Here is an 11,600-nt window from a genome sequence, read left to right on the forward strand (position 1 = left end):
GACTACTCCTTGTTAAACTGAAGTTTGTGTTGTCAGTTATCTCTGCGCTGCAAAATGCGGCACTTGCCAAGATTGGGTTTTATGCCAGTGTATCTGCCTTTTTTACGTTACCGCCATAATTTTTTTAGTTGTTTTTTTTCCAGTCTGTTTCCCCTGTTGTTGTTGTTCTGTTTTTAATATAAATATGTGTTGTTAAAGTAATGAAAGCTACTCAATGTGAAAAGAACACAGAGATGTGTGTCTGATTTGCACAAACTGTGGAAACAAATGCTCTGCCTTGCTTAAACATGCTGAGCGCGTGTCTCCTGGAATAAGTGTCCTGAGTGGGCTAAGCTCTCCTTTTCCTCTGTTTTCCATTCAGGATTTGAATATGGGCACCCAGGCACACACTGTGACCAAATCAGAGATCCCTGACCATGTTCTTTACACCGTAGGAACGTGCGTGCTCATTATTGGCTCCATTGGCATCATCGGAAATCTCCTAGTTCTCTATGCATTTTACAGGTACAATAATTCCTTTTATGGTGAATTTGACTGGCCTTGAGGTTCACATGTGTCTGTGTGCAGAGTTTCTGCATTGGTTCCCTCTTGGATTAAATCTCCAAGCAAAGGCTGATGGGAAGAATTGGTGGGGGGAATCACAGTGCCCCCCCAACACACATCCACCCACATCACCGGTAACCTCAGTGTAAATTCCTCATGTTTTAAGGAATCAAAGAAAATGAGAAAATAAATAACTTGTTCTACAAACAATTACAACTGAAATTTTAAAGAAAAGTGAATACTTTTAGTGGTAAAAACCCCAGTCTCCTGGTTGTAGACTTCTTCACTCACCTGTAGAATTTGCAGAAATAATTGACAAAAACTGATGCTCCTTCTAGCAGCCCAGATGTACTGGAAGGTCCAAGAAAGCGATGCACTACATAGAATGAGCTCATGTCATCAGTCTGTTCCCTGCTTCAGGCAGATCATAGGATTTCTGTCAGTTTGTGTGCTCACTTGGCTTCTGACAGTGTAATAGACAGCCAAAGCTACTGCAGCTAGAGTATGCAAAATACTCATGGAAAAAATGAATAGCTGCCTTCTGTCCCACAATGTGATGCTGGATTTCAAAATCCTTCTCGCTCACTACTAGTTGTCTTCATGCATGTTGATGCAGAGTGGGCTTGCAATGCTAGAAACACAAGTGGGGTTAAAATCCAAGTGTTAGTTTCCTGTTTTTAAATGTTTAAGACAAATAAATTAGTGTAGTAATTTTGAATAACTGGCTTTTAATATGAGATAGAGGAGAAATATAATTCCCTGCAACTATAGATAACATTCATGATTTTTTAAATGAAGTTCAAGCTCTTAGCTTTTCTTGAAATTTGTTTGGTTTAGCTGATGCAATAGAAGCATAGAATTGTCAGGGCACAAAACTCTCCATGGATAGATGAGCAACTGAAAAAGTGCGAACTCTGCATCCTCTCTCACCCAGTTGCTGCAGGCAGTTATGAGACCCAAGATTTTGTTAGAATTGCAGCAGAATTGAGATAGGTTTCTCAATTTCTTTTCCTGTATTTATCAGCATGAGGAAAGAAATTCATGTTAGCTGCAAATAGTGATATTTTAAAGTACATCAGAAAGGCCTTAGTTGTTCAACTTCCTACACTGAGGGAGAGGTTTGGGGCAGACGAGAAAATTATTTTGAACAATTGAGAGTAGCTGCATGCAGGTTGCAAGAACAAAGCTATTTATAAAATCCTGCTTCCTCCCTGTGTCTCGCAGTGTGCCAAGTCACCTATTTTTGTGTTATATGTACCCAACACAGTGAAAAATTCTGAATTCAAACTCTAAGTATCAAAGCTCTTCACCATACAACCAATGCAGTGATTTGCATTGAGGGACTACTAGTTCAGCATTACACCTTCTCAGTTTATCACTCAAAAGTGCCAGTTTTAAGGTAGATTTGGGTGACCTGAACTCACAAAGTGATTTAACTTTCCTAGTGGGACATAATCAGACAACAAGGGCATGTTCAACTAGATAACCCCAAGTAAAAATGAGAGATTCTTTATTATGTTACCAGTGTCTTTATTCCTCTTAGCCAGAGCCAAGGGCAATCTTGAATACCAGTGGAAAGTTTCCGAGGATGCTATAGCTGCAAATATCCCTAAGAAGTGACACTACATGAGGTGGTGAGATGTGGGGAGAAAAAACTGGAAATGATGTTTGTTTTCTTTGGATAAACTTTGCTTGCAGAGTGGCGGCTGCTTTCACACTCCTCATTGTGGCTTTTAATGTTGCCTGTTCATCTGCAGCTGAGAGCTTTTGTTCTCTTTTATGAGATGTACGTGAACAAAAGTATTTCTTTCAAATCTCTGTGCATGTCTTGCTTGTGCCACAGCACTTTGCAAAGGGTCATTTCAGTAGTGGTTATGTGGTGACTCTGCACATCAGAAGCTTTTAAAAATTTACCAAAAAAAGCAGGTCCTTTCGCTCTGTAACCTGCTAGAGATCTTCTGCAGCGCAGGACACGCTCAGTGTTGCTGCTCTTGTAGGGAACTGCTCTTCTGAACAAATTCATATTTTTTAAGACAGCTGGAATTCTGTTCAGTTTGAAGAGGACTCAACTCTTTTTATCCTCTCTGCTATTGTCAGCCATCATTTTGAAATTACTGCAACTGTAGCTGCAGTAATTGACTGATGATTGGAATTGATTGACTGTAAGTAACCACTGATTCCAGCCTGGATAGTACTTTTTTATGCTAGCAATAAAACTTAAAAAGTTTACTTTACTTTGTCCATTTAAACCCACATATTTCTGATGTTTTTAAGCAACAAGAAGCTGAGGACACCCCAAAATTACTTTATTATGAATTTGGCTGTGAGCGACTTCCTAATGTCGGCTTCTCAGGCACCCATGTGCTTTGTCAACAGCTTGCACAGAGAGTGGATACTTGGAGATACAGGTACTCCTCAACACTAATTCATACTTCACTAGCTCTACGCTGTCTGCAGCCTATTTTAGCCGTAACAGTCTTAGCTTTTGCCATGGAGACAGCAGGACAAGACTGTTGAGTGACAACCCAGGTTCTTGACATCATTAGTCAGTGGGCCCTGATTTTTACAAGGGCATGTAGTGAGAGGACAAGGGGTAATGGCTTTAAACTGGAAGAGGCTTGTTTTAGGTTAGACATTAGGAAGAAATTCTTTACTGTGAGGGTGGTGAAACACCACCCAACAGGCATCTGTTGCCCAGGGGAGCTCTGGATGTCCCTTCCCTGGGAGTGTTCAAGGCCAGGTTGGATGGGGCTTTGAGCAACCTGATCTAGGGGGCTATGTCCCTGCCTATGGCAGGGGGGGTGGAATTAGGTGATCTTTAAGGTCCTTTCCAACCCAAACCGTTCTGTGATTCTATGATGGCACATGTTTTGTGTTAAAGTTTTGATGCTTTAACTTATTTTGGAAAGAAAGGAGTCAACATCAACATATAATCATGTTACCCTTTAGCTTGTAAGGGCCAATGCTATGGCTGAACATGAGTGGAAATTTTTTATTGAGTAATAATCTATTTATTTTAATTGGTTTAAGAAAGAGCTCATATTCTTATTTAGAAATGTATGTTGTTATCTATTACCATGCTTCCAGGAATCTCACTTGTAGTTAAGGTATTTAAAAAGAGTAGTCAGTTGAGGACTGCAGATAAAGCTCCTTTCTTTCCAACTTCAAGAAAGAAACTTTGTTGCATGCTCAAATTGTATCTGAAATGTGAATATATCAAGTTCCTCAGAAGACTTAATGCTCTGCTTGGTACTGCTTGTCACATCATTGGGTCAAAATTTGCATCAAGTACTGGTTGTGTATTGGTGGAGCAAACGCAGACACCATTTAGCAGCACAAAAGGAGCTCCTTCAGTTTTTAGTCTTGTTCATCCCCTTAGATAAAATCAGTGTAAATTATCCTGCTGCCATTAATGAAGTAATTTATTTGGGTTGAGTGAGATTTAGTCCCTAATTTTAGGTTGCTTATAAAGGCTTTAAGAAGTCTGTTTTAAGGTTGAACCTAGTACTTCAATTGCCTTCCGTTCCTGGTGGGCTGTTGTCTATAACCACGGGGGGTGATGCAAGAGCTCAAGAAAAGTATTTTACACAGGTTTCTGAATCAAATTAGGTTTTTCTCTGCTATCACAAAGGGAAAAAAAATAATCTGTTTCATGTAAAAAATGTCAGTGCTGCTACAAAATATAGGAGCTGGAGCTATGTTTTCCAGTTGGTCTTTTACTTCTGTGTTTTTAAGCCACATAAACCAAAGGCGTTTTCTGAAATATCCATCTGTCATTACCAGACAGATGTCTGCTGTAGCCTGTTAAGATCAATATATTGGGCAATGGTCCAGGAAAATGTAACTTTAATTAGATTGGATTCTCTGTAAGGCAGTTTTCCATTGAAAAAATGTTCCCCGTTGCAGCCCACAGTGAAGAATAGGACTTGTTAAAAACATATGTGTGTATTTGATTAATGTTTGTGGTTTCCTGATAAATATTTAATAACTATGAAATTGTGATGCTAAGAAAATTCTTCTAATGGGAGAGAAGTCCTGATCCAGGAAATTAAGTGAGAGTTTTATCATGTTGGGCTCTGAGAGAAAACATGTACTTGTTTTAAGAAAATCCCTAATGTTGCCATTTTCTGCTTCAGGCTGTAACTTGTATGCTTTTTGTGGGGCTCTCTTCGGAATAACCTCAATGATGACTTTATTAGCTATTTCTGTTGACCGCTACCTTGTGATCACTAAGCCCCTGCAATCCATACAGTGGACTTCAAAGAAGCGCACCCTGCAGATCATCGCCGGCGTGTGGCTGTACTCGCTGGGATGGAGTGTGGCTCCCCTCCTTGGGTGGAGTATGTTGTCTCCTCTCTGTCTCTTCTAGTATGCCCTACGTTCTTCTAGTGTGCCCTAAATTCTAGTGTGCCCTGTTTTAGCCTTTCTGGAACTATAAAAAAAGTGAGGCTTTGGTAAGTTCTGGGGTGGATGCCTAGACATGGTTTGTTGTCATACCATGTATCTGTACCTACTGCAGTGCAGATCTCTTCCTCCCCCCTGTCCCCAGGTTGTATCAAGCAGAACAAATTGCAGATGGAGTATTAGGTATCTCTGAGAGTTTTGAAGTCAGGACCTCCTGTCCATGTGTGCACTCACATTCTCAAACCACAAGTATAATATGTCTGGCATAGCTCTTGAAGACTATGTTTACAGTAAGGGGGTTATTTTAAGTGCTCAGGTCAGGAACTGAGCAGACTTTGGGTGCATGTGTGAATAATGTGTTCCATGTATTTCATAGGTTCCTATGTGCCTGAGGGCTTGATGATATCCTGTACATGGGACTATGTAACCTACTCTCCTGCAAACAGAAGTTACACCATGATTTTATGTTGCTGCGTGTTTTTTATTCCCCTGATAATAATTTTCCATTGCTATTTATTTATGTTCCTGGCCATAAGACGTACTGGCAGGTAAGCAATGTAGCTCAAATCATTAAACATCCCTTTTCTTGTCTTAGAAGATCTTCTCCATTTCTTTAGCTGCAGAAAAATCTGAATAAAAAATTAATCTGAATTGAAACTGGAAACCAAATGGCAGATCACTAACAGCTGTAACTAGAGAAATATTTTTGCCAATGTAAAAACTGGAATGTATGTATGTATTTTGGAATAGGGAAAGAAGTCTCTGGTGGTTCTAATCTTATTCCAGAATGTGGTAATTAATAGTACATCACATAATTTTATAGTTGGGACTATTGGTATTTCAGATTTGCAATTCCAGAAACACAGTCTTTGTTCATTCCAGCACGATTTTCAGCCCAAAGGGATGATAAATAGTATGTAGCAATGGGGACATCATCTGCCTTTGAGCTGCTCTGTAAACACAGCAGTCCTCTGACACTTATGACAGTTTTATTTAAAGCAGGCATCCCAGAAAACCTTGTGGTTCACTCAAGCATCACAACTGCATGCATGTATCTGGCTGTGCTTATTAGGACACTTTTTTTCCAAACAAATTCATCGTCTGTATTTGAAATAAAAATCAGCAGACGTTTACATCTGTAAAATAACTTCATTCTATCTGTTATTTTTCCTCTAATAAGCACATGACTTATCTTTGATCCAACAGCAGCTAGAGTTGTATTTTCCACTGCTTCCAGTGTCATCAGCTCTGGTGGTTTTTCTGTGCACCTACCTGCTGGCACTTGCTACAGTAATTTGGCTAAATTTCATTTTTACAAGTGTGTTTAGCTGTATGTCAGTTGTTACTGAACTCTACTTCTTGCCCTTTGTCTTGGTTTTTACTGTGCTTTGCATATGCATATTTGTATCAAGTGAAGAAGCAAAGAACGTATCCTTAAAACTATGGTGTCTTGTACACCTGTGAAGCACAGTGGCCACAAGATTTTTCTGTGCTTTTTGCTCACTAATAGAGAAAATCACTTTATGAGTATGTCCACAGATCATGAGGAAGCATTTTGTTATCCTGCTGGCTGGTAATTACTGTCTCTAGCCTGAAATGTATCTTCATTTAACAACACTGATATGTAAAATTTGTTATTTCTATGCCAAACTATACAAAATGCTAAACAATATAAAACAATTTTTCAATAAAATGTGAGAAGATACTTTGATGGGACTTTTTTTTTTTTTTTTGCAAAAACACTAGTGCTGCCTGTTGTACTTGCCCCTGAATACATCTGCAGGAAAATAAAAATGCCCCTGTGAGCTTGTGGGGACAGATTCCTCAGAGTAGTCAGGGTATTCCAGCACATGTTACCCCATAAGCTGGAATTTCTGCCAGATGTTCCTCCATAGAAAAAGAAAAGCCATAAGATTTGATGTTTGCATCCAACTGTGCCTTTGCTTGTTCCACCACTGAAAGCAACAAAGGGTGAGAGGTGCCATTTTCTTCATCCCTCCAAACTGAAACCCTCCTTCTGTTAGGATAAGGACATGACAGTCCTGTAGTCCCAAGGGTTCTTCTGGCTCAGTCCCACAGGCAAACAAAGCTCAGACAGAATGTCTGAGTTTTACTGTATTAATCACCTTTTAGAGTTTTAAATATCAGAGGAGTAGAAGAGTTAGAGCAGGGAAAGAAGAAATCTGCTGAATTTTGCACATTGCTGAGAGTGTATTAGAGATGTACCTGGGTTTTCACCCCTCTGCTGACATAACTGTATTTTTCCCCTCAAAGAGATGTTCAAAAGCTGGGGTCCTGCAACCGGAGATCCTGCCTTTCTCAGTCCATGAAGAATGAATGGAAACTGGCAAAAATTGCTTTTGTGGTCATCATCGTGTTTGTCTTGTCCTGGTCTCCATATGCTTGTGTAACCTTGATTGCCTGGGCTGGGTAAGTGGAAATATAATCCAGAGAGTGCGGGTTATTCTGAAACTTAAGTGTGATTAGCACAGTAACCCACAATAAGCAGACCTCCCTTTTGAAAGGGGGATCCATTATACTACATTGGAAATGATACTGTGTGCTTCTCTATATCCTTGTGGGTATTTACATTCCCCCATGATACTTCCTTTGTATTAGTACCGGGAGTTATATTTTCTCTCACCTAATACCCATTCTCTAAAGAAGCTTCCTTCATACATTGCTGTCTCTGATGGAGGGCAGGAAAGAAGTTCTATTCCTTGATATTCACCCTGAGCTCCTGTCTTCCTCCAATGGCTCTCTCCCTGAAAGGGACCTCATGACCTGTGCAGAACAGTGCATGTTAATTTCAAGGTGAGGTTGGATGGGGCTTTAAGCAACATCATCTAATGAGAGATGTCTCTGCCCATGGCAGAGAGGTTAGATTAGATGATCTTTAAAGGTCTTTTCCAACCCAAACCATTCCGTCAGTCTGTAATATTATGATTATCCTGCACTGTCAATGGAGGAATATTGGTTTCAAACTACTTCCAGTCCTCTCTTCCTTCTGCAGTGTTTGCAACCAAGTTATTGACATCCATTACTGTGCAGCACAGTTGCTGCTGCTGAAAGATTTTTAGGTTTGATTCTGTTTTCTTTTTTATCACCATTCCGTTTTCCCAGATGGTCACAGTGTGGGTTGTTTTGGTAGGTTTTTGGATGGGTTTTTTTGCCTAGTGTAGAGACAGGGAAGGTGATTATTTATGTTCCTGGTAATCCTCAAATAGGTAATTACTTGCATGTGTTTCATCTTCTCCAAATGAATGAAACCAGGTAGGCACTATTAAATGCAAGCCTTTCATTTGAGCAAAGAAAGCAGTTGAATTAATTCACTTTTTAGGAGTATTTCTTATAAAGAAATTGCAGCACAATAATAACAGTAAAAGAGAGTAATAGGATTTAGTAATTTAGTATTACTCTTTGGCATAGCTGTGTGTAATGTTTTTGCTTTGTTTTAGTCGAGGCAACACCCTAACACCATATTCCAAATCTGTGCCAGCAATTATTGCCAAAGCTTCTGCAATCTACAACCCCATCATATATGCAATAATTCATCCAAGATACAGGTACAGTAAACATATAGGTATGTGTATAAACATACATGCAAATGTGTTCTTTACAATGTGTGAATGACTCATTCCCCCAGCCTTGCCCCAGCGGTGTGCACTCCAGGGATCCAGGTGGTCAGGTCCTCTACCATGTCTACCTGGTACAGGGCAGTCCAGACTGCACATGCTGCTCCAGACATGGCCTCAGGGGTGGAGAACAGAGAACAGTCCCTCCCTTCAGTTTTCTGTTTCAATAAACTGCATATTTAGCCAACTTTCATGCCTTTTTATTTCCTTCTCAAGCCTCTCACATCCAGTGAATGAGTTTCTGAGGTCAAAGGCATGAATTCTGCTTTTTATCCAGGCCCTCTGACTGCAGTAAGGTAAGGGACAGAGAGTATAAAGAAAACTTGTTCCTACTGAATAGATTATTAGAAAGGTAACAATGCATTGTAAAAAAATAAATAAATTCATAGTGTCTCTCTGATGGGGAACCTACAAGATTAGGTGAATATAATGATAGTTTAATGTGCCATAAAATACATTCTTCCAAAGAAGAATGCATAAGAAACTCTACTATAATCCCCATTAATAAATTCCATAGAGCATCCTGGTTGGTCTCAAGAGCAGCTCAGCCTTCCCTAACATTTAGAAAAGGAACCACCTTGCATTTCAGAAATGCTTTTTGAGCTAGCTGTGTCCTGGAGGCATGCATAGTACGGGCACATCAAAAATGGTGTCTTCAGTTGTGTGGTCCTAAAAGGAGTTACAAAGTATTTTTGCAAGGGAATAAGCTGCCGTGGTGTTCTGCTGAATAGTTTCAAGCAAGGACAAACTTTCCCTGCACTTCCCAGACACTGTGCAAGCTAAAACTTCTTCAGAAGTCAAACTTTTATTCAGAAATGTCATCCCAGCTTCAGCTGAGAAGCAAGTTCAAGTACTGGCAAAGTAAGTAACTTCTGTTAAAACTTCTAAAATACTTGGTTTCCAAAAACCCAGCAAAAAGTAGTGTTTGGGATGTTTGTTTTTTGAGTTTTTTGTTTGTTTAACATAAGGGATACAACTTCATTGTGTTCTCAGCTTTATCTCCAGCATTAGATGGGCTCCTAAATATCATTTTTCACCTTTACAACTCAGAAATGTACTCAAAGTAAGCTATACCTCTCATGGAAGATACAGCTCAGAGCTAGTATTTTCCTCCTGTAGCTATACCTAGTGTGTTTTTTCCAGCATTGGCAGTGGAAAATATTGTATAAAAGGAGAAATTCTTGTAACAAAACTGCGAGTCAGCATATCTCTAAATTTTCTGAAAGTCTTTCACAGTGCATTTACCACAAAAGGATGCTGCTTTAAAAGTTCAGATGAAACACAAGGATGCCACAGTGATAAATGTGATCAACGTCTAAATGCCACTAGATGGCAGGGTTCGTCGTCGGTATGAGGTTCGTCTCACCCAAGACTCTGGAAAAGCTGCTAAGTTATATTGCCTGAAAACTAGGATTTGGGAGCTGAAAATGGAGTTCCTTGTTTTGAATGTCTCATGAATGAGGTTGTAGTTACAAGAACAGTTTAAGTTTCTCAGAAAACTGGTGGAAATACCCCCAGAAATGGTGAAAACGTACACTCTGTTAGAAGATGTCTGCTGTTATAACTGACACCATTTAGCAACCTCCAAAAAACTGAATCCATCTTATTTTTTGAAGGTTGTAGAGCATTTAAGTTTAAAATAGTAGAATGATTAGACCCTGATGTCTTGCAGAGTTTGAATGAAAATTTTGTTAAGGCTGACTAATCCAGTATGAAACCAGTACTTTTTGTCTCATCCAAAGGTGTTGTGTTCAATTATTTCTTATATTATTTTTGCAAGGCCAAGTGAGTGTTTTCAAAGCAGATCCTATATAGTGAACTTCTTCAATAAGTCTTTTTCCTTCCTGCCAGTATCAGATTTTTTAAGTAAGACTGTTTCAATGAAAAGGCTGGAGTCCACAACAGGATTTCAGACACTCTTGAAAAATGCTTTATTTTTTTACCTGCTTCTTAATCTGTATTTCTAGGCATATCATCAAAAGAAGTGTTTATAGAGTTGTTCTGAAGACATTTCACAGACTTGGGAGTCATCCAGTCAGGAAAAGGAGTAATGTTGGGTCCCCTGTGATAAATCAAGCATGAAAAAGGAGCTACAGCACACCAACAAGTCAGCTGATGAAAATATGTTGACAGGACAAATTTAGTTTAAACACTGAATTATGAATATGTATGTAAAGATGAGGGTTTTGGGATAATTTCCAGATTTTCTAGTAAGTCACATTATGCCTTGAAAGTAATTTATCTAACGATGGACAAATAGGCTGGTCTGTTCAGGCCCAAGAGTTAAGGGTTTGGGCAGGGGATGAATAGCTATTTTGTATTGGAACTACTCAACTAAGATAAATCTAAGTTATTTTCCAAATCTTGCTAGAAAGAGGCATCTAGAAGTTGGTACCTAAGGAGTTCAGATATGTCTCAAATCAATGATGTACCAAAAAAGCAAGATTCTTTTTTTGTACACAGATTTGCTGTCACTGTATCTTAACACCCCAACAAATCTTTTTGTGGATGTTCTTTACCTTCGGCAACGAAAAAAAGTACATTACAATGGATGTAACTGAAAATGTAATAGTGACCTTTGTGCTAGCACTTGGCTTTTAAGAACTGGTCTGAGACATTAATTGCTATTTATCCCCCTGCCTGCCCACTCCCCATCAGTATAAGGGATAGGTATCACTGGAAGTAACAAATGAGAGCAAGTAAGGAAATGTATGCAAAGTTTTAATTAATGAAAAGCAGTTTTGTGGAGAAAGAAAGTTTTAACTCGTTTGATAACCTGTATGTGAGTGAATGTCACTTGGCTGTGTTGGTGTTATTGCAGAAACTTCTTCAGATTTTGGAAACTTTAGATTTTGTGATCATTCATTCATAGCAAACAGGGAAATTCTGCATCTCCGTGTTTCCAACTTGCTCCCAAGAGAAGCACAATTATACAAAAACTGCTCCATCATAAATAACTGAATGATGATGAACTATTTTGATTTGTATTATTTTCTGAAAAAAAAAAAAAAAAAAAAA

The 11,600-nt window shown here is 39.0% G+C and overlaps 1 protein-coding gene across 1 annotated transcript in view; it reads left to right on the forward strand.

Annotated features, from left to right (window-relative positions):
• The first annotated feature begins 366 nt into the window (after nt 1-366).
• LOC104392021 (melanopsin-like) overlaps nt 367-11,600 on the forward strand; it is a 20,288-nt gene continuing 9,054 nt past the window's right edge. The window contains exons 1-6 of the mRNA XM_010001380.1: nt 367-504; nt 2,818-2,951; nt 4,680-4,883; nt 5,324-5,495; nt 7,222-7,377; nt 8,406-8,513. Of these exons, the coding sequence (XP_009999682.1) occupies nt 371-504; nt 2,818-2,951; nt 4,680-4,883; nt 5,324-5,495; nt 7,222-7,377; nt 8,406-8,513 (908 nt within the window). The 5' untranslated portion in view covers nt 367-370. The remainder of the gene's footprint in view (nt 505-2,817; nt 2,952-4,679; nt 4,884-5,323; nt 5,496-7,221; nt 7,378-8,405; nt 8,514-11,600) is intronic.

Source organism: Chaetura pelagica, unplaced genomic scaffold (genome assembly GCF_000747805.2).
Source record: "Chaetura pelagica isolate M959 unplaced genomic scaffold, ChaPel_1.0 scaffold220, whole genome shotgun sequence".
In the NCBI taxonomy this organism is placed as follows: domain Eukaryota; kingdom Metazoa; phylum Chordata; class Aves; order Apodiformes; family Apodidae; genus Chaetura; species Chaetura pelagica.